The 22,716-nt window shown below is 42.8% G+C and overlaps 5 protein-coding genes across 5 annotated transcripts; 2 read left to right on the top strand and 3 right to left on the bottom strand.

Annotated features, from left to right (window-relative positions):
* Positions 1-708: 708 nt before the first annotated feature.
* On the bottom strand, positions 709-3,277 carry Bfra_004311 (putative ubiquitin carboxyl-terminal hydrolase 13 protein; the record flags this gene model as incomplete). Its single annotated transcript, XM_037334717.1, has 4 exons — positions 709-2,848; positions 2,898-2,911; positions 2,968-3,105; positions 3,245-3,277. The coding sequence occupies 4 exons, from the start codon at positions 3,275-3,277 to the stop codon at positions 709-711; spliced, it is 2,325 nt and encodes a 774-aa protein (XP_037193251.1).
* A 4,849-nt stretch (positions 3,278-8,126) lies between these two features.
* On the bottom strand, positions 8,127-12,043 carry Bfra_004312 (putative mediator of rna polymerase ii transcription subunit 14 protein; the record flags this gene model as incomplete). The annotated part of the gene is made up of 4 exons (XM_037334718.1): positions 8,127-9,711; positions 9,757-10,946; positions 10,993-11,913; positions 12,029-12,043. The coding sequence occupies 4 exons, from the start codon at positions 12,041-12,043 to the stop codon at positions 8,127-8,129; spliced, it is 3,711 nt and encodes a 1,236-aa protein (XP_037193252.1).
* A 1,480-nt stretch (positions 12,044-13,523) lies between these two features.
* Positions 13,524-15,779, top strand: Bfra_004313 (putative autophagy-related protein 22 protein; the record flags this gene model as incomplete). Its single annotated transcript, XM_037334719.1, has 2 exons — positions 13,524-13,806; positions 14,044-15,779. 2 exons carry the CDS (start codon positions 13,524-13,526, stop codon positions 15,777-15,779), a joined length of 2,019 nt encoding a protein of 672 aa, XP_037193253.1.
* Positions 15,780-17,662: 1,883 nt separating this feature from the next.
* Bfra_004314 (putative nad dependent epimerase dehydratase family protein) lies at positions 17,663-18,990 on the bottom strand (the record flags this gene model as incomplete). The annotated part of the gene is made up of 3 exons (XM_037334720.1): positions 17,663-18,299; positions 18,419-18,719; positions 18,789-18,990. 3 exons carry the CDS (start codon positions 18,988-18,990, stop codon positions 17,663-17,665), a joined length of 1,140 nt encoding a protein of 379 aa, XP_037193254.1.
* A 1,711-nt stretch (positions 18,991-20,701) lies between these two features.
* Bfra_004315 (uncharacterized protein) lies at positions 20,702-21,153 on the top strand (the record flags this gene model as incomplete). Its single annotated transcript, XM_037334721.1, has 2 exons — positions 20,702-20,798; positions 21,068-21,153. The coding sequence occupies 2 exons, from the start codon at positions 20,702-20,704 to the stop codon at positions 21,151-21,153; spliced, it is 183 nt and encodes a 60-aa protein (XP_037193255.1).
* Between the last annotated feature and the right edge of the window lie 1,563 nt (positions 21,154-22,716).

A 22,716-nucleotide genomic window follows, 5' to 3' on the forward strand; every position in this document is an offset into this window, starting at 1 on the left:
TATACCACAGAACAAAACTGAACAGAATTTGATTGGCGTTTTATGTAATTATGAATTTAAGTCAGGCTAGAGGAGAAACGGGGGGGTTCGAGAATCAGAAGGAAAGGGAGACTTCAAGAGATATTACAATGTCATCAAGCACGCTCTGTAATTTTCATTTTATGATATTCGACATCTCATTTTCAATCCTCGACTACCTGCTATTTACAAATCGTACATTGACTAGCCGTATATTCAACCCACGCCTCTCCAAAAAAATTTATAGTGTATGTAAAACAGATAGGTATGGTATATGAGGTATATGAGGATCAAAAGAATATACAAGTATCATAGGCAACAAATCCACACGTTCTTTTCCCCACCCATTCCATTTCCTATTTCACCCAAACCCCCCTTTCCCATGCTCGCTATCCTATCCATAGCGTGCGTGCACAAATGCGTGCAGACACGCAAGCAAGCATATAAAGTGTAAATAAAACAAGATTCAATATCAACCATGCGTCCATGCGAATATATTCCCACACTTAATATCCATACCAATTCCCAATTGCAAGTCTCACATGGGACCCAAATACTTCTTTCTCGACATTTCTCAAACAACATCAAGAAAAACAACCTAGCCCCGACCCGGACCCCTTACGCCTCTCTCTCATCTCCTTCATCTCTCTCTTCTCATCATCCCCTGCAAAAATGTCAGATAGATACATCCTAATTATCCACAGTCGGACTCCACATATTACTCTTCTTCCGTCCCAATCCAAACGAAAATCGTGCATTTTTAACCTTCTCGTGTCTCTCCGGTGTTTGCGGGCCCGCCGTTCCTTCAACCGCCGTATTGTTGCTCGATTCGGGTATATTGTTATTTTCTTCACTCTTTTCCCCATTCTTCTCCTTTTCCTTCTCTCCATTCTTACTTAAAAATCCAAAACTCTTTCTACTCATACTCTTGCTTCCTTTATGACCTCTATTCAGATTTAAACTACCAAATCCCTTACCATCACTCTTCTCGCTGCCATTCCCATTATTTTCCTTTTGAATATTAGCTTCCGATTGTCGTCTTTTGATTTCTTCGATTTCTGTTTGTTTACTGAGAGCAATAGCCTTTTTCGTTTCCGCTTCTTGTGCTACTTTACTGGCTTTCTCGGCTTCTTTAGTCGCCTTTTCAGCTTCCTTTTTCTCTTTAGCAGCAGCCTTTTCAGCGGCCTTTTCAGCAGCCTTTCGAGACTTTTCCGCTTTCTCAGCTTCTTTCTCGGCTTTCTTTCCTCGCCCCTTTTCTTCTTTAGACTTGGACTTGAAGGTATCGAGAGGTGAAGAAGGAACTCGAGTTGGAACTGGATTGCCCGAAATAGAGGAAGTTACCAGAGGTGCTGTTAATGCATGGTCGAGGGATCCAAATCCATTAGTGTCGCTATCGATCGGTGTGCTAGGCGTTGCTAGAACCTGTTTCGAGTTGGAAGATAGGGAAATGCCGTTTTGTTGAAGCTGCCCTGATGAAATGTCTGCTACCTCAGAAGCGGTAGCGATTAGATCGAGACCTTCAGCTTCTTGATCTCTTCGCATTGCCTCCACTGTAGTTTCTCGATAGAATAGCACATAGGCGCAGGCTTGTCCTGGCTTATCCCCAAAGAATTGTCGCACAAAACTCTTGTCTACCGGTTCTACCATCTCGTCGTCAAAAAGCAACCAACCTCTATCCTCAGTCTTGATTACCGCAACATAATGTCCGTGAAAGGCGTTAGTGCCAATATGTACAACCACGGCGTAAAGTTCATACAATCGATCAGGATCCTCCGCATCATCAGTTGTGTTGAACATGCGTAAATGATATGGATAGTTGACAGTGTAGAATAACTTTTGTAATCGGGTCAAATCATCAGTCCACTTGAATCTCTTCAGGTGAAGCACTAAAACTTTTGGTAAAGTTTTGATCTTCATACGTTTTTCCGCTTCCTGTAAACCACCGCAGGTATCGCAATGGAATTTATTCTTCTCGCACAGCATTTCCTCCGCCGAAAACTTTTGCAAACAAGATGTAACAGAAGAGTTCTTCTCCAAATCAATTGAAAGGTCCAGGAATGTCTCATCGCGCTGTGATGTAGTTTCGCATGTCAAGCACTTCGTTTCCGAGACCATCTTTCCTTCAAATATGTCATGAACCCATTTCGTTCCTGGAGATTGCGCTCCACTTGCCAAACCCATGGAATCCGCAACTGATCGTACAGCAGCTGTCATTGAATCATTAAGTCCTCCCTTTTCTTGAAGCGCTACCGAGTCCTTCAGGCGTCGAGCATTGTCTTCGACGTTATTGATAACTGCATTAAGCATCAATCCATAAAATTCGTGAGCGTCTTGGTGCATTGATGTCCGAAACATCTCATTGTCTCTTCTGAAAACTTCCAAGAACCTTTGGGGGCTTACAACACCTGTCCGAGAAGGATGTGATATCATGGCCGTAAATATGTCCTTCAAGGCTGTAAAAGTCGTTTCCTCCATGCCATATGAACTCGCATGTTCCGTGGTAATTTCTAATATCGGGCCTGCCATCATCGCATGCTTCTTCTTGTATTCAGGCGAATCTGGCTTATCTTCTGGTCGAGTACCCGGTGCGCCAGGTCCAGGTTGGCCGGAGTTCACAACTTGTCTTCTTTTGAGGGCTTCAGCAGCCGATATGCCTTTCGGTTTGGCCGTCGACAATGGCACTCCGTTTGGTGGCGGAGCTCTCGTTGGAACAATCAATTTTGGTAAATGTCCATTGGGAGTATCAGAAGGGGAATGCGGTGGGTATTTAACAACATTTTCTCTAAACGGAACTGAATAGTATAGCGCCTGTAAAATCGAATTGGCATAACTGAGATGTGTTAGTATTATTGAGATAGGATCAATTTTAAAAAACGAACCATGTGTTTCCGAACTAATTTCAAAGAGTTAGTATAAAGCAATTGGGAATAGATATGAGGAAGAGCATACATTTTCTAAACCAAAGAATTTATCACTTCCGTCCGGCCGTATGGGACCTGCATTCTGTAACATCTTCACCAGTGGAGTAATTTCAGGTTCCGGCTCTACATCTTGACCTTTTCGACCTGTATTTCCATTTCTGTCCGTCTATACAAGAAGCCAATTGTCAGTAAATGATACCATTCAGAAACTCCTCGGCCCTGACTGCGCCGGAACTCCTCCGTAATGATATCAGACCCGCATCATTCCGCCACACCATCAAGACGAAAGGAAAGAATTGACTAACAGCAGGCGAAAGCATTCGAATTATAGACGTCATATTTCTAGTATTCCGACCTCGTCGGTGATTCTCGACCTTGTCCTTTACCGTTCACGGTTCGCGCGGCGCGACAGAGAACCCCAAAAGTATTAAGTGGTTGTTTTGAGTTGTACTCATGCGCAAATGGTTTATTCGAATTCGAATAATTTGTAGCAGAATTGATCTTCATCTGCAGAAAGCAAAGCAAGCGTAAAAAGGAGAGTGGTGAGATGGTTCGCTGATTCTAGTGAGTATTTGCACCAATGCTGCACATAAGAGGCGTAAAACGTGGGGTGGAAGCCTTGTCTCTTCAGGAGGTCAGATTTGTGGTAATTGATTGGAACAATTTACCAATAATTGATATTATGTGTGAATGTGATCAAGAGATCCCAAGATCAAAGGATAGAAAGGAATATATGTGAATTGAGATGTGTGTACTGTAGATCTTCTGAACCTGAACCTGAATCTGAATCCGAAGAGAGAATGAACAAATAAATCTAGTGGAGATAATGCAATACCTAAGTTGAATGGGGTAAAGAGAAAGGCGTACCTGTAGGATGGATGTATGTATGGACGGAGTATGAAGAAGTTCCTAGGTCTGGTTTGATCGAGCCTTGGTCATGGCTTGGACTTGGATGCTTCGATGCTTGAAGGATGGGGAGGGAGGGCGCGCGCGAGAGAGAGAGACCATTGAATGACCTAAGCTTCTTTGGCTTCGATTCTACTCACCCGAGCCATCATCCAAGTGAATTACAAATTTACCGTGCTAATGATTCTATTGTAATAGGAAATGAAAGGAGAGGCTAATAAAAGAGGAGATGTATTGGGTATTATCAGATTGATTACCTAGGTAGTAGGTAATTGTTCATATATCTGTAAATATCAATACATCAGCTAAAACTACTTACCCACTAGCATCGTAAAACCCCAAACTCCAACCTAAAGTTGTCGACGCTTACTGGTCGTTATAATAAGTGTTGATCTATAGAATCTCTTCTCGACTATTGCCTTGATACGTCGGTGAAGACTACTAGGAAGATACTATTTACATGGTGGTTGAGTAGACGCTTCTACCGAGTATTTGGTACACATATCTCTTGATGAGCAATTTAGATTGCCATTACAATGAATTCGATATCTTTCTTAATACTTTCTAACCCTTCCAATTTCTTCCAATTGACCGTTTCTTTTCCATGCCATTGTACCTGCACATTTAAATTAAAAGGAGAGTATGCTGAGGTGTCAATTTGCCTACCTCTAAGCTGTACCACAAGCCAAGCTTCCTTTGACGAGGAAGAAGTGAGAAAGAAGTGAGAAAGAAGGTCGAAGGAAGCTGCAACTTCGCAACACTCCCCGATGCAAGTCAAAAGCCACTGTCTACAATGAGCATCCCTCTACGGATTCGTCCCACCAGAGAGTATTACGGATATGCATCTAATCCCTTCAACACCCAATCAATTATATTCCTTCTGCATCTCTTACTTCTGCAGGATCCAAACCGATACGATACGCCTTCGCATGCTCGCATAAAGGTACCTAGCACCTACAGTACTTACACTGACCTACTTGGCCTACTTCTCAAAGCTTCTTTTCTCTTTTTCCCCCAATAGCCCAAATATCTATCTCCCGCAGGCAAGCCATCCAACAAATTCCACATCCCTATCTTTCCTCGTTTAACACTCATCGACTCGCTCTCAATGGAGTACACTCCGCACCACATCTACAGTGTATACTCCGTCCATAACTTCCCTCCAAACCATACCTCGCGAAGAGTCAAGGATCAGGGTCATGCACCCGCTCACATCCCCTCCCACCACGTTATTTCGAGGTTCTTGTGGTTCCATTTGGGATCAGACTGTGGGGTCGATGACTAGCCACTCGAGCCAGTGAAAAACTTGGAGGGAAAAACTGGAGTCAAAACTTTCTTATTGGTTGGATCTTGAGCGTAGACTTGCACCAAGAAAGTTTTATGTATGAGAAGATGTGTGTGCACTCGGGAAAAAACCGATGTTACTCAATGGTTTGGAAGCCGGGGTTTCATTTAGATGGGGTTTATTTTTATATATTTGGGTATGTTGAAGTTTCGAATCATGGTGAGAATTAGCGATGCGATTCAGAAGGTATTCACAATTCTCCAAACTACACTTGCGTACTTGTTCAATGGAACATTGAATTATTCCTAGCAAGCAAGTATCCGCAATGACGAAGCCTCCCATGCAAGAACGGAGCTCGACAAAAACAATATCCAATCGCCTTTACCCCATCTAATTCTCCACGGCCCGGATATTTACAGTGGCATATGATCAAGAATCAGGATGAGATAGAAACGACGATAATCCAACTTTTGGACGACCTTCTCTAGCTAATTTTGATACAGTACAATTTGATTTTCTTACTTGTCGCATTCTTTGACTACCTACTTTTTATATTGCACATTCAAAGTATGGAATAGACGATCATCTTTGTCCGCTCGGCAAAAAGTTCCTTCAATAGAAACTCGGGAAACTCGCTAGAAGATTTCTAGAAAAGTGTTATGCAGCGACTATCAACTATCAAACGGTTCCCTACCGCTGCATATCAAATCGACCATCACATTTATCATACATATCTATCTAACTCCATACACCTAAGATCAGCAACGTCAAGTCAAAGTTCGAAAACATTTCATCATTCCGCCATTACTATTCTTCCGTCTGGAAAATAATCCGACCATCAACAAGTACTAAAGTCGGACACTGCCCGCTTCCCCATTAACAACCCCCTAGTTCCTCGGATATTCTACTCCTTCCTGTATTCCATCTTCTCACCGATTTTGTCCAATAAATCATACGAGTACATACGGAGTATGACTCGAAGTACTTATCCACAATCCTCCTCGCACCACTACATTGCACAACCAAAATCTCTTCAAGAAACCACAATTGCTTGGCACAAAACACACCCCAAGGAACAAGCATAAAAAACACCCAACAAAGCAGCTCGATTCAATCATTATTCACTCACCCTCGCTCACTCACTCATTCATTCATTCATACATTAGCATCCTCGGTACCAAAAAACCCACCCCCTTCCCAACTTCCACTCATTCATCCACCCATCCATTTACCCATCCACCCCCCTCCCCAGCCCTCCAAACCAACCACCCAATACCACACCCATCGGCTCTCCTTCCTATTCCCACCTAGCACCCACCACCACACATGCACCCACCTCAAAATTCCCACTTCCACCCATCCAATCCAATATCCAATATCCATTCATACCGCCAAAACAGCAAGCAGTAATTCATTCGTAAACAAATAGTCTGCGATATACAGACCCGATACTTTGGTTCCTAGATTATTATACGAAGTACAACACACACACATGTAGAAAGTTTATGTAGCTAGGTAGGCAGGTAGCTATGTGAGTAGTTCCATTATGATACAATTTTGTTTTCAATAGCCGATGGATTATGCATGGATGTATGGTGGTCATTTGTTTCTGAGAACGGAAGGAAGGGGTGTTGTGTATCTAGGTAGGTAGGTAGGTAGGTAGGTACTTATTTACTTATCCATTACAGCGAAGATGAATCTTTGTATTCTGTATTTTGTATTGAGCCACGAACAAATATATTATCGAAATCGACATCGAAATCTCAGAGAAATCTCAGAGAAATCATGGTGAGAATGTGAGGTAGGTAGTGTTAATATGTACATATTAATGTACGTCTAGCTACCAATATCCCAGATCTTTTATCCTCGTAAATCTAGGTATATACAACTTTACACCTATCTTGTAATCACCCCAGCTCTATAAGATTACGATGGCTTTTTGAATATCATTAGACATTTTCACACAATGAACATCTTTCCTCACCAGATTGGAGATATTCGCTCCCCACAAACAGCTGTAATAATCAAACAATCAAAAGATGTTGATCTAAATCAACTATTTTCGTCTCCTCTCGAGTTTTCGGAGGGCGGATAGATATTTTAGCCAGTATGCATATCTACCACCGATCTTTTTGCGTTCACAATATACGCCAACATCAAGCCATTACAAGATAATAATATCAAACCAACGTTATTATAAACGTTATCTGACAACCTACTACTGCTAGCGAAGTCTTGCATACATACATACATACAAGCATGAATGCATCATCTATTTCTCACCCATATCTGTCCTATCCCCCTCCCCCCTCCCATATTCTCCCAAAGAACATCGCTTAAGTCTCCCTTCCCCTATCATTTCCATCCATTCACCTATCGTATTTATCATGTTTCTTTCTCCATCTCCCCATTTTATATCCCCATCCTGTACACACAAACCGCTCTCTCCCATTTTGTTTTCCATCCCGAACCCGCTTCTTCGTCCACTCTCTTCGCCTCCGCCCCTATAGTAAAGACAAGTGCATGAACCAACGAAAAAGAGCAAAAGGCTCGCATTAAAACCACTAATCCCCATCCAATGCACCGCCATCCCGCTCTGTGAGAAAATCTGGAAAGATCCTCGGAAAAGCAAAAAAAAAAAAAAGTCGGACCCCCGACTAAACGCCATGTCACCCAGCTTCATCAATAAAGTTTTCTTTTTACAGCTTGCGTTGGCCTCCGCGCTCCAACATCTCCGCTTCTTCTCCGTCTCCGCCCCCAAATTATAAAAGGAAAGAGGGGAGGTCCAACGCCTTGCAAAGTGAATGTCGCCTCCAGCCTGCCACCACCCCTCATGTAATGTTGTATTGTAACAAGATGAAAAAGAAATATAAAAAAGGCATATTCGTATCTTCCCATAACGTAATTATCTCTCATTCGAGTTCGTGCGCCTATGCATGCATGCTTGAAAACCATTTATATCATTGCCCCATCTCATTTGTCCTAAGCAAAATTTACTAATCGATTTCTACCACTTCTCTCTTGACCGCCCTAGGGTTCATGGCTTGACCGGAAGATTTTCTCTTCAACATGTTCTGATTCATATTCAAATTCATGTTCATATTAGGAGTTGGCATCCGTTGTTGTCCTTGGCTACTTCCTTGACTTTGTGGATGATTCTGAGAGTTTGCTGGCGTAGGCAATTGCAATTGTCTTTGTTGCTGGGGGTGCGAAGGCTGTTGTCCTTGTGGTCCTACAGCTTGTACTTGTGTATTCGTTTGTGATTGTTGCGATGGTTGAACTGCAAGGTCTTCTGGAGAGAGGTCTCGCATCACTGCATCAATCTTTTCGAGACAGGTTTCAATGCCACGATTACGGCCAACTGCGCTGGTACGCATGCCCTTCCAGTCATCATCTCCTCGGGAGTCCCACACTGACTTCAAACGGAGATCAATTTCATCATCCGGAACTGCGTCCCCTCTTACGCCCTTATCAGTCTTTTCCGTACGACGGACAAGCCACCATGGTTTTTGCTTGCGATGACACATTTTGATCTCAAATGAGACTGTTCGTGGAGGCATATTGGGAGTGCTTGGCTTGAAAACATAACGTAGTCTAAACCACTCAAAAGCCCTGACGAATACGAATACTTCACCTTTATCGTGAAGAGGGCCCCAAGCATTTTCTATCGTTTCAAAAGCCCGCAAAGAATATAGAGTTTGTGGAAGAAGAGTTGCAACGGCATCAAACCCACTCTTCGCAATATTCAAAACTTTGTCCAAAGAATCCAAAACACGTATGTGTGGGTTACCCATCTCCAACGCAAGTTTCATTTTGCCTTCAACTAAGCCTAAGCTGACCACTGCTTTATATGAAAGAGGCGTTGTCTTGTCTGCGCTAGTGACCAATTCTGTCTGAGCTACTGGTGGCATCCCATACGAAAAGGCAATTTCTTGTAGTGAAATCCTGTCGCATTTAATAACATTTTCATGTTTACGAAGCACAGCAGTACAAGATATAAGACGTTCAATCTGGAATAACCGCTCTGTTAGGGCGGGAATTATCGACTCGCCAACTTGAGACCGCAATCTAAAAGCAATCTCTCCCGTTTTAGGTTGAAAGGCAATATCTTTATCTATCTTTTCGTTCAAGACCGCAAGAGCTGGAATAGGTACTGCCATACGTACAACCGTGACTAGTACTGTCTTCTGCTCAGGCTTAGAGACGATAGCTTGCGAATCATCAATCGGTGACTGAGATGGAAGAGATGGAACATTTGAAAGTGGCTCCAGCCCCTGAAAATTAAGCTTGAGAAAATCTGTAGCCCACGTTTTATGCGCTGTTGGTTTCGCCCTGGCTTGGAATAGTCCAGGAATGTGTATCCAAATTGAAGGAAGTTTAACGGGTGAAGGTAGACCAGACTGTCGGACAGTATGACGAATGCGCCTATCATGCAGAGCTTTGAGATTAGTGTATTGCGAGATGAGACCTCCTGCAAAAATGTGTAGCGTAGACATAAATACGTAAGAGGGCGTTGGCGAGACAGCTTTGATGGGTATGTGAATAGAGGTTAAGACTTTAACGCCCGTCGATTGTTTCGATCTATCCTTATTAGTATGAAAATTATAGGCCCTTGAAGATACATACATTTGAAACAACCACCAACTTTCTCCACTCATACCCAGCGTAACAGCAACAAGCCAATCCTCTTGCCATGCAGGTCTCCTAAACCAAGTGATTTGCTTTGTGTCTTTCGGAATTTTGCGTTTCAGGTCTTCTCTGGATATCCCGGGATTTTCAGCCCTTCTCCATCCAACACTAGTGCCAAGGATCGTGAGCTCTTCCGAAATGGCTAAACATCGAAGATTCTCGATGTTAAAATGCGCGTCCATTGCAGGATCGCGATCCAGGCTGTTGAGCTTATTCTGTGACGAAGTGATTATTCGAGAGGCTGGACTGAAGATGAAAATTCCCGTGACCGGTTCTATAGTGATTGATACATGCTGTTTCTCCGTCAATTGTACACCGAGTACAGACTCCTTTGGCTCAGTCTTAGATGTGTGTAGTGACAAGGATGCCTCGCGATTCGCAAAGATAGGTTCGGCGGCCAATTTGCTGTGTGTTGAACCCAAGATGTGATTGACGTGCATTGCAATAACAGTCTTCAAGAGTTGTTCAGCCGAGATGTTAACCGTGTCGAATGGAATGTCCACATCTTTGACTTCTTTTGAATCTCGAAACCATCTTATAGAGAGTCGGCTTGTCGTTTTCGGGTCATGGTACCCATCCTTCCTCCGTCCACTGTGAACTCCCAAAATAATCCAGCTTCGTGGTCCATTTTTCTTGTATCTATCCAACCAATATTGGATGCATAAGGCGCGATGAAGCGGCTCGACCTTAACCCCATCAACCCAAGTACTTCTAGAAAGCTCAACTGCTTGTCTCCTGAATTCGCTGATCTTATGGGTTAATACCATTTCGTGCAGATAACTATAACAGCCAGACAGGCCATCTTTTTCTAGTGCGGCATTGACTTTACTCTCTATGTGATATTGGTGCCGGGGTGGCAATTCGCTAAGAGAGGGGGAAAATAAAAACCGAAAGTCAATAAACCAGAACTGCAACTCCTGGTTCTCATCTGCGACAGTCAGGTCGATTTCAAACTCTCCGGCTACTTTGAAAGTCACGCGACCAGACTTTATCGTATAGTTCTTAAATTGTAAGGGGATTTTATCGTACTCGTGTAGATTCAAACGGATGGATAGTAAAGTGTTGAGTTTTTCCAGAGATTTAAGTATCTCTTTGGGAGTCATTGGAGGCGGCGCAATGTATCCAAGCTAGTAAATGTTAGGAATAATCCCAAAACCTGAGAAGGGGACTTACGTCTGGCATCCAATTGGCTTTCCCAGTTGACAAAACCTCTACTGCAGTTTTTAAATCGGGCCTAGGTGAATCTACGTCGCATAGCTTCCTTTTGACTTCACTCATATGGTGTAGGATATACTGGTATAATCCTCGTTTCTGGCATAAATGGATGTTCAAGTCGATGATTTTGCTCACTTCTTCGGCGTTTCGACTCCAATTTAGTAGAACCAGTTGCTTGACCCAACGACTATGTTGAGTTTGGGCAAAGTTTAGCAAGCTTACCTTCTTGTTCACATTATCATTGGAGGTATCATCCTCTTTGGTGATATGGGGCGAGCTCGTATTGATCGCTGACTGGGGGATTGGCATATTCGCCAACTTCATGATCTCCTGCCTTAAGTCGTTATGCGTAGATTGTGCTAATCGATTCAGCAGTTCTGTCAGAGGCAAGAAGTTCGATGTGATATGTTCGACTTCAGGTGGAAGGTCGTGTATACGATCGAGAATATCCTTTGGAATCGGTTCCTCTCCGGAGTTCTGTTGGTGCGCTGGGCCATCCGTGGAATTGCCATTTATCCCATTCCGAACCGCTGGACTGATCGGTGTCATACTCTGTTGAGGCTCGGATCGTGCCTGAATTTTATCTCGTCCCTTCTCGGAAGCCTTTGCTTCACCATTGGAACCATTGAACTGTCGATCTCTGTCGTGGTTGGTATGCGACCCATTCCTACTCGCACTATCCATGATGACGCCGGGCATATTATCTCGCCCTTGCTCACCTACCAGACCTCCTCCTCCTTGCGGTACGCCCACAGCAGCCCCCTCGTCGACCTTTATATGATTTATCGACTCTATCTTGGCTGTCGACACAGGATTTGAATATTCGGGACTTTGGAGAGGGGCCGTAGGAGCAAAGTCGCATGCGCTACCTCGGAGAATCTAGGGACATGTGCGCAATAAGCCTTACGAGCTTTTCCTAGCCGTCGAAGCTCGAATTCAATATCTTAGATGTGGTGACAATTATCAATAGCTCTTTGTAGGGTTGGAAACGCACAGCGCGACCTTGCATGAAAGGATGGCTGGGTCTCTTTTATGGGTACGACTCGAGTTTTGTTGGAATCTTAATAATTTGGAAGAGTCGAATGGGTGATATTTTGATATGCGACTGATTTTGAAGAAGGATTTTGAGGGAGATGATTTGTGGTTGAATAAGAAGTCTTTAATTTTTTCAAAATCAATCGTCCCCTTCAATCTACTGTATGAAATCAAAGAAACAATCAAACAATCCGGCTGGCTTGCCTGGAATTACGGACGGTATAGACTAGACCTAATCAGGCACTCGTGAATCAAACTGGAAAGCCGATATCCATGTCATGTGATCATCGATTAGGTACTGTTCTGATCGGTAGATTACCGGTGATGTGGGTGAGAAGGAAGAGAAGAGATATGATTGGCAGAGAAGGAGCGAAGGGAAGAAAGGAAAGCTTAAGGGAGGGAGGGGAGGGAGGGGAGGGAAGGGGAGGGAAGGGAAGAGAGACCGAGAAGAGATAAACGATAAGAAAGAAACGCTTGGAAGGTAAATAATGGTAAGACCGGTGCAGTGGGTGTGAATCTACTACTCAGTACGAAGTAGGTAGTGATTAAGTACGTGCTGCCTCTCTTCGGTTTTGCTGTTACTTACTCCATATAAATATATATAAATCCAAGAATTATTCGTTGTCTCGAACCTTCTTTACCCTTCTTGTTTGCATGTCACAACTGACAATAACTATCCATAATAAATAAGAATGATAAGAATAACAACAACAATAATGGCAATCTTTAAGATGCCTACGTAGGTAGGTGGTGGATTCAATTTGGTAGGTAGGTATCCAAGAGGTCTTCAGATTGATTCTTATACTCTTATATTCTCATACTCTTTATTTTCCTTCTATCCTTCGATCCTCTTCCCTTCTTCCTCTTCCTCTCCCTCTTCCCTTCTTCCTCTCCCTCTTTCACTCACACTCACAACGTTAGACCTCTCTTTCCTTTCTTTGCCCTCCCCTCCCCTCCTCTCCTTCGCCGCTCCATTCATCTGAGCTCACTTGATTCACACGATGTTGAAAAGTGGTGCTTTGCTCAAATGCCGAACGCCCCTGTTTTATTTCCACCCAGGTTAAAGCGTCTATCTCGTCACTTGTGCTGGTCTCGAGAGATGTACGGTACGGGTATCTTATTATGAATAGCTAACCTTTTCCTTTATTTTACCTTCACCTCCATTTTCATTAATGCATCATATGTATGTGTGTATGTAGGTAAGAGGATTCTTGGAATAAAAATCTTTATTCTGTTCTTTTCATTCTTTTTTCTCTCTCGTGTTCATACTTTACATTATTTGCTAACTTTTATTTATTTCATCATTTACAGAACAGTACCTACCTAGCATTCCTTTAAACAAAGGAAGATGTTCAAAATCATCTCAAACATTTCAGATATTAGTCCGGTTAGCATGATGTTCTAAACGCCTATCGCTATTAACTGGTCCCCCAAATTACCTTATCCAGCGCGCAATGGTCCCTCGCATCAGCGAACCCCAGCTTCGCCCCGAACCAGAACGCGCTCCTTCAAATAGTACAAAAATATCCTACAGATCTTATTCTTCATCTTTTGAAGCAGATGACGAGAGATCGAGTTCTGCTGATCACGATAGTATGGGCCCCGATATTGGTTCTGCACATAGAGATGTTCCTGCCCAGTATGCGGGTGAGGATACACGATTGACGAGTCGGAAAGAGTTGTCGGGATGGTACGCCTACGGATTTGCTGCGGAGGTTTTCGTCATTTGTGGTATTGGTACGTCTGAGCTATTTTTCTTTGATCTTGTATCTGGGTTATTGAAGCAAAATGGTCAAGTTGTTTGCAATTCGATGAGACCTATCCATCGAGGTTAAGGGGGTAGCATTGTCAGCCTTGCCTTATGAACTTATCAATGGCGGCATTGTACCTTTAAATATTTGAATTTTATTACAAAAGTTTAGGTTTTAAGCTTGTTAGGAAACGTATTTTCTGAGGCTAACGGATATATTTCAGGATCCTTCATCCCGATTACTTTGGAGCAATTGGCAAGAGAGAATGGAGTTCTACTTTCAGATCCAACACAACCATGCGGTTCGAGCTCTACACATCTACCACCAGGTTTACATCCAGGAAATGCAAAAGATTCACAATGCGTGATTTATCTTGGCGGAATACAGATAAATACTGCTAGTTTTGCTATGTATAGCTTCTCTCTCAGCGTTCTCTTCCAAGCGATATTGGTAGTTTCGATTAGCTGTGCTGCAGATCATGGGAATTATCGCAAACGACTGCTGTTATTGTTTGCATTCGCCGGATCTATAACGACAATGTTGTTTCTAACAGTTGTCCCAAAAGTTTACTTGTTAGGGGCTCTCTGGGCAATTATCTCAAATACCTGCTTTGGGGCAAGTTTTGTGCTGTTAAATTCATTTCTCCCCCTACTTGTTCGACATCATCCGAAAACTCAATATGGCACGCCGGATTTTTCACCAGAGTTGCATCCTAGTTTTGTCGATGAATATCCTCCAGAACACTCCCTGAGTGAGCCAGAGGTTGAGGTATACGATGAAAGAAGTGCACTCCTATCACACAATAGGGCCCCTTCGGAAGCCCCTGACGCAACGGATCCTTTACCGCCATCTACAGATTCCACTTCGATTGAGCTTCAATTGTCTACCCAAATTTCTTCGACTGGTATAGGAATCGGCTATAGTGCCGGTCTCTTTCTCCAATGCGTATCCATTATCATTATATGGTTGCTCAAAGGTACAACCTTCTCCCTACGACTCGTATTATTTTTCATAGGATTATGGTGGTTCCTGTTTACAATTCCTGCCGCGTTATGGCTTCGACCTAGACCAGGACCACCATTACCACCCACAGGTAATCGGAATTCAAAGGGCTCAAGAAGTTGGTGGGCTTATACTATCTACGCTTGGTCATCTCTCTTCCGCACCGTAAAACTCGCCCGAAGATTGAAAGATATAACCCTTTTCTTGGCAGCGTGGTTCCTCCTCTCCGATGCCATTGCAACTGTTTCGGGAACAGCAGTTCTCTATGCTAAAACCCAGCTTCGCATGGCACCCGAAGCACTTGGTCTCATTAATGTCATCGCGACTACAGCAGGCGTCCTAGGTGCATTCTCATGGGCAGCTATTTCCCGCGCTCTCAAACTGAAACCCCATCAAACGATTCTCGCATGTATATGCATATTCGAATTGATCCCCTTGTACGGTCTCTTGGGGTTTCTCCCCATTGTCAAACGATGGAACGTCATCGGTCTCCAACAACCTTGGGAAATGTATCCTCTTGGGTTCATTTACGGTTTCGTCCTCGGTGGCTTGAGTAGTTATTGTCGCTCCCTATTTGGTGAACTCATCCCCCCGGGATCCGAAGCAGCATTTTATGCTCTTTACGCTATTACAGACAAAGGATCTAGTGTCTTTGGCCCCGCAATTGTTGGAGCAATTGTCGATGGCACGGGCGAAATTAGACCAGCCTTTTGGTTTTTGGCGGTTCTAGTTGGATTACCAGCTCCATTGATCTATTTTGTTAATGTAGAAAGGGGCAAGGAAGAAGGTGCAAGGTTGGCGGAAATTATCGAGGGCTTTAGAATTAAGGATGCCGAGATTGCGAGGGGAGAGCATAGTTCATCAGAGAGTATCGGTGAAGATGAGAGAGGAAGGGATAATAGAGAAATTAGTCCTTATGATGAGGAGAGAGAAGGAAGGCGGAGAAATGATATATGACATGATTTTAGCGATGGCTTTGCGATTCAAATTTGAGTTTTTGGGTAGCGGAAAGAGTTCTAGGTATATTGTGAGGGGTTTTAAGGGTGATATGCGTATCGTTAATACCATCTTTCCTATTTTTAGGTTGTTTGATGGGGTGCGTAATTTTAAATTTGGATTTGGATTTGGATTTGGATTGAGAAGATGGAGATGGAGATGGAGATGGAAGATGAAGAAATGGCATGATACAAGCGGCGTTTTTAACAGAATGAATAAATGAATGAATGAATGAGAATTTGAATGAGAATCTGACTGTGTTAGATTGGATTGGTAGTGACTTATGGTTGAGTACCCTGATCTCAGGGCGGAATTTAAATGATTTAATTTGATACTATATGTATAGGTGTACTGAAATGAAGTTGTAGATATCCGATAGCTTGAAGACGCATAGGTATTAAACTGAAAGGATAGGAGTGCAGAATGTGAATTCAAGCGCAAGTTCAAGGAGCGAGGAATTAGAAGGGGGAGGAGAAAGGATAAGTAAACCTTTGCATGGCTGACTGATACCACAAATAGAGAAAGGAAGTCATGTGCCAAGGAGACAGCCAACATCACATTGGCAATTTGGATGTTTTTCTAATTTCGTGTATTTTTCTCTCTTGTGATATTTTCTAGTACTTGAAGAGTATGTATGTAGGTAGGAGGTACGTCATGCATATCTCTCCTTGTCTTTCCTCTCCTCGTCTCTTCCCATCCAATCCTCTTGATCTTCTCCACAATATGTCCATCCGATTTGCTTTTTCGTCTGTTAGTATCAACTCTATACTTCTAATTAATACACAATCCCCTTATATTCTCCTTTCATTCCCATCGCCCATCTTTGGATGCTTTTGCGCTCGTGGACATTATCGGGGCTACGGTATCTGATACTTTGGCCCGGCGTTGCGAGACGAGAGAGACATAGAGATGCAGATAAGATAAAGATAGCAGACAGGATGTAGATAGAAAACCAGTCAAGAAGGAAATGTGTAAAAAATTAGTGAATGGATTTACGCATTCACTTCCTTTGGACTTCCTGCATTACATCAGCGCGAATCAAATCGGAAAACATGAGTGAATGGATTGTGATATACTATGTATGATATGTTCGGACATGCGAAGAGACGAGTATCAGAAGAGAAGCGAAGGAAGAAAAATAAGTAGGCCGGGAAAAAACAAACAAGAAGTCCATGCAAAGAGTAGATAGGATACCTCCTTCATACTCGCTAAGAAGGTTTTTGATAGTCGAATGCACAAGATTCTGTGCTAAAAGAGCTGCCTGTAAAATATTTTGGTATGCATATACATGAATGAATAATAAGTACGTACAGATACAGGTGATCTTTCTCCTCTGTCCTACTTTCTAGAATTGAATAGATTTGAAAACATCAAGTAAATGAATTGAGATAAATGAAAAGTGAAACGAAAAAAGGTAAAGCTAAGAAGAAAAACAACGCAAGGAAAATGCAAAGATGGTATCAATGTCGAATAATCTTTTTCCACTCGCCATCAAATGAAGGCAAAGGGAGACAACAAGGCAGGCGGGCGCAGGAAACAAGAGAGCAGGAATACATAGAACAATGGGTATGAAGCAATCTGTTAACTTTGACTTTTCGTGGGTATGTTTTCGCATGCGTCCGTTGCTCGTTTATCGTTACTTCGTTTCAAGGATTTGGGTGATAGAGGAGTGCTGTATAAGTAGCAGAGGGGTTTCGGGATAGGGTTCGTATTTGACAATGATGTGGGCATGATATGTCTAACCCTTTTTTCTTTCTCCTGTCTTATTTTTCTGTGAAAAATGAAACGGGAAGGATGAAAAGATGAGAAAAAATGAGGGCGAGGAGAAGGAGAAGGTAGAGTGTCTATTTTGCAACAGGCCACCAGCCTATTCGGATATAACTATCGATCATACCCTGCAACAATTCCTTTGTAATTTTTGGGTGTTCATACTTGAACCCGACTACCTTCTCGATTCTGCTCCCATCCATGCTCAAATCGGTATCCTTCAACAATTCCTTCTCCATGAATGGTGTAAGAGGGCCTGGTCGTGTGATACCCGCTTCCTCGAGAAGATCCGCCCAGGGACCAAGGACCTCTTCGTTGATATCATCCACAACACTATCCAAATTCATCTTTGCGAAGGTGCTAACGAGTTGTCCTTGGAACCCAGTTTTGATGCCAAAGATCTGACCAATAAGTTCGGCAATGGTTTTTTGAGATGTTTCCCCCTTGTCCACAACATTAAAAGTAGGAATGTTGCCCATAGATTTGACGTCCCAGTTTGGCTTCTCAGAGACGGCATACCATTCTGCGACCGCCCAAAGCGCTCTGCAAGTATCATTTATATTTACTGTATTCACGCGCAAATCCTTCGTCCACAGAAACTTCATTTCTTCGTCAAGATGCTGGTAGATGCGTGCCATTGTGAGGGCAGTAGAAACGAATTGTGAAGCATAGTCGCCGTATACGTGTGCCAAACGAATAATAATGAGGTTTAATCTAAATGAAGATGGTCGGTTAGTTATGAAAGGAAGCAAGGGGAATGTAAGGCCTCTCTGAGCACCCCTCATGTATCCCTTTCAGCCACGCAAAGTCGCAGATAAGAAATCCAAACTTACCCCTCAATCTTAGCCAGTGCCTCTTCAGCCTGTAGTTTAAAAGTCGCAATCTTACTCCAAGGCTTCAATTTGTCCCCTTCTTTACTTGGTGTCGAATCTGATTTATATACCATTCCTGTACTCAGTTCTACGAAAGCTTTGACACCCCTCTTCGCAGCTTCTTTTCCAACCGCAATACTCAGCGCCAACGAGCGAACCTTGTAGACTTCATCTTCTTGTGAATATCTTGTCTCTCCTCCACAGTTGAAGACGTAATCCCATTGTTTCCCATCCGCGCGATCGAAGATTCTCGGCAGCGATTCTAGAGAGGACGTAAAATGTTAGACCAATGGAGAGACAAGGTAAAAGGATTAAAGATGTATGAACATACGCTCTTTACTGGCATCCGCTTGCATGAATTTATCATTCGAACAAGCATCCGCGAACTCTGGTGCCAGCCATGCTAGTTGCGGTAGCACTTTATCCACAATCCGAACTTCAGATGCTAGATTGTTTTTATGAATGTGTAATGCGAGGAATCGTCCTATGTACCCGAGACCTCCGATGATGAGAACCGCTGGCTTCTCCGCCATGTTTGTGTGTATCTCGCCTGGTGTTGGTGTTTGACTTTTGACGTTTTTCGGGGGAGGATCTTGGGACAATGCAAAAAGGTTTGTTGCGCAGAAAGGATGAGGTGTGGATTTGTGGATGAAGGTTTGAAGATATTATTGAAGAACGAGGTATTATGGTCTTCTTGTGGTCTGTGGTTATCCTTCAGAAGTATTTAATATGGAGATGTGATAGAATGATGGACACCAAGAGGATGGATTTCCCGTGTTCTTAAATTAAAGAAATATCAAAGTCTGTTTTGTAGATGGAGCATTCCAAGAAGATTTTAAGAAATATAAATTATTAGAAAGTCGGTATGCGGTAGGGCTTTGGGTAAGGTTAATCTAATCTGTATGTGTGCGGCGAGGGGGGGTGGAGGGAATCTTTCCCTTGTCTCGTTTGAAGGTGTGTGGTCTAGGTGGTCCTCGTTTTGTGTACGGAGTATATACATATACTATGTACTATGGAGTAATAAATTTGTATGCAAAAAACTGGGGATGAGAATTATATACTACTACCTATGTACATAGTAGAGTAGCATTCCTTTTTCTTTATAAGTTAGGGACAAGTATATTTAACAGAAGTAGGTCCTCGTTAATAGTACGCGGAGTAGCATACCTATCTAGTTGTGAGGTTAACATCTGAGGTCCCTTGGACCCTTTTTTTGGCCTTTTTGGTGAAGAAATACACGGGTATCTAATTACAATATGTCTATGATAGGGGGTTGCTCTACTTTCTCAACTTCTCTCCTCACTCTCATTTCTTCCATATCCTCCCTTTTGCTTCTCCGTCTCTTCCTAGATAGCTGTCTAGATACCTTGATATCACCCATGCATACCTTAGATCAATAATACAGTAGTGAATAAAGGAATAAGGTAATAAAATTTTAGGGCACTTTGGATTGTGAACCACAATACACGAAGCCGGAGTATTTCTATCTCATTTTCTGAAGGATCGTCAGCTACGAAATGGATATGTATGCGGGCAGAGCGGCAGAGCAGAAACCAAGTGAAAATCTACGAATCAGGAAGGAGGAATTCATGAGTAGTGTAAAACCGTACATACTACCTAGCAATATAATCTAAGACAACATGTACGCCACAAGAAAAGGAATTTGCAGAAAATAGATGAATGAAGTATTGAGATCTGAAGATATACACGACATATTGAGATGCAGAACAGATTACCACGGATCTGGCAAGTTTAAGAGCGTTCTTTTGGGGCTGGGGAAGGGGGGGGAAAGGGAGTTTATCTCTTCTTGTCAATGATCAAGTGGCATATATTGATCGATTTGCATCTGTAGTAGAATATAAGGTAAAACCAATGTGGTAGTACTATCATACTATGTGGGTAGTGTGGACTTACTATGTGATGCAAGAAGCCTTGATCTCGGAAGTTCATGAAAACGTATATCGAAGTCAGGATGTAAGGATGTATGTGTGTGTCTCGATGCGATGGCTAAAGGATGGGTAGTCCCGCAATTGGGATTTTACTTGGGCAATCTAATACACCCTGGGTCTCCAAGGTCTTCTTCTGCAGGAGCTACTCGATGTGATGTGATGAAATGATGAATTTTTTTGAATGATGGGATGGAATGGATCAGAGATGGAAGAGATGGCGAATAACCGAACGTTTACTTGCTTGCATGTTACAAGATGGAGATGGAGTTAGATACGAGTACAGGAACACACCTCTATGATCTTCCTTATTTGTGGAGCATGTCAAAATTATCAAAAGCTTAAAGGTGGATTTCTTCCAATATTAATTGGCTACAACTTGATGATCCTCATTTGTATCCCCGTATATATACTATATATCAGGCAAAAGAGTTCTCGGAAGATGGCTCGAGGATGGTTAGAGAAGAATCAGAAGGACTGAACTCATTTTGATTGTTATATCTTGATTCTTCAGGGTTTCTTCATTCACAACGCACTACGCATTGCATATCATATGTTTCTGGTTCGGCCAGGTAGTTTGAGGCTCCTGAATCTTGGAATCTTTGATACTATACTCTACTCTACTCTACTTGACACTTAACACTTAGTTCATACATGCAAGTAGACTGCACTGGACAACGTTCTAGGATCTCAGCCCGACATGCCTCCAGAGTTCCATTGCAGGTTCTTCTAGAAGATTTAGACGATTAGAAGAGTACAGGATTTCCTATTAGAGATCATGTAGGTTAATGGAATCCCGAAATTTCTGTCTAATCTTCCTTGTTAGTGAGCACACTATACGGATTTCAGAGTAGTTCAACTGTTTTACCCTTTACAGCCCTTGTTCTCGTTCTGGTGCCTGTCAATTTCAATTTTTAGTTGCCGCTTCCTGCGGATGTTACCACTTTTAGTCTGCCAAACTATTAAGACCCTGCTTGACCGACCCCTACTCTATACTCTTTACTGCACCCAAAAATCACTCCATTGATTTGATTTCAACCACCTGACTGATTAGATGGGTGGATCTCATTTGGAACAGTTGTCTTCCGAAAATATCATCACTTTGTTTATTGCCACTTTTGAAGTAAAATGGTAAAACACGATGGCAAGATGCTTGGAGAGTGATGCATGGAGAGGAAAGAAGATCGAGGGCGAACGTACCAATCTCTCTTCGACAGTCTCGATACAGTTATGGTTACATTGGGTTGCCGAGTAAAAGATAAAAACAGCAATAACAAGATTTCATCATGTCGAACCAACTTCGGTACTTTGACAGTTTTCCTATGATCTATCCTTGTATCTTCTAGGCTCTTATTCCTACCCACCACTTCCGATGAAAAGCCTACAGTATGGGTAGAAGGGTTTTCGCTTTAATCTCCTGTGCCTAGTAGGTCAGCAGTGGCCAGGGTTCCGAGTACAGATAGGGGGGCCGAGGGGGGCGTACTCCGCGGCAAACATCATGGCGAAAGCCAAATCCGTACACAATCTAATTAGCACAGGCCTCATTCCCCCATACAACATGGCCACCCATCACGCACGCACAGGCAACGAGGTCCTAATTGTGAGATTCGATAGATCGAGAGGGGCAGTTTCTATAGTACTGTTCTTATTCAGATCCAAGATTCAATGTGGGCAATACAATAGAGTTCATATCCGCAGTGCCGAACGCAACTCCGGGGTACTTGGCAAAGCGAACAGAAAAAAACACCTCAAGCGCCGACAATAACCTTTTTGTTATTCAAGCACCGCATCGAGCCTCTATAACTTGGCAAGATTCATAAGGCAAGAGGTTCAGATATTGTTATGATGTTCATTGGATATAATTCCACCCGGTGGCCGGGCTCATGCAGGAACAATCGAGAAGAGAAAAGTTCTCGAAACTCATTCACCTGCATACATACAAGTAGTATGCAAGTCATCTCCAGTTCATTTAAACCACCTGCCACCTTCCTCAACCTTCCATCTCCTGCATAGAAACATCTGAAACGGAAATTGCAAAGGGGTTCGTCAACTCATCTCTCGTTGTGTTTGATTATTCCGACCACCTGCATATCACGGTTCCATCAAATCAAATGCGAATTTCTTTTTACAATAATATTTTTGGGCGCAACTACTTTTGTTCGGCGTTACATGCATATTAAAGTCGTGGCGCCTAAGTACCGACTTTTCTAGAAGGATTCGAGAATTTCCGAAAGAATGTTTTGAATGCAGGAGATATGCACGGTAAATGAGGGCATGAACTGGGATGATTTTCTTCTTTGGAATACAAACACC

Source organism: Botrytis fragariae (assembly GCF_013461495.1).
Source record: "Botrytis fragariae strain BVB16 chromosome Unknown tig00000050, whole genome shotgun sequence".
Lineage (NCBI taxonomy): Eukaryota > Fungi > Ascomycota > Leotiomycetes > Helotiales > Sclerotiniaceae > Botrytis > Botrytis fragariae.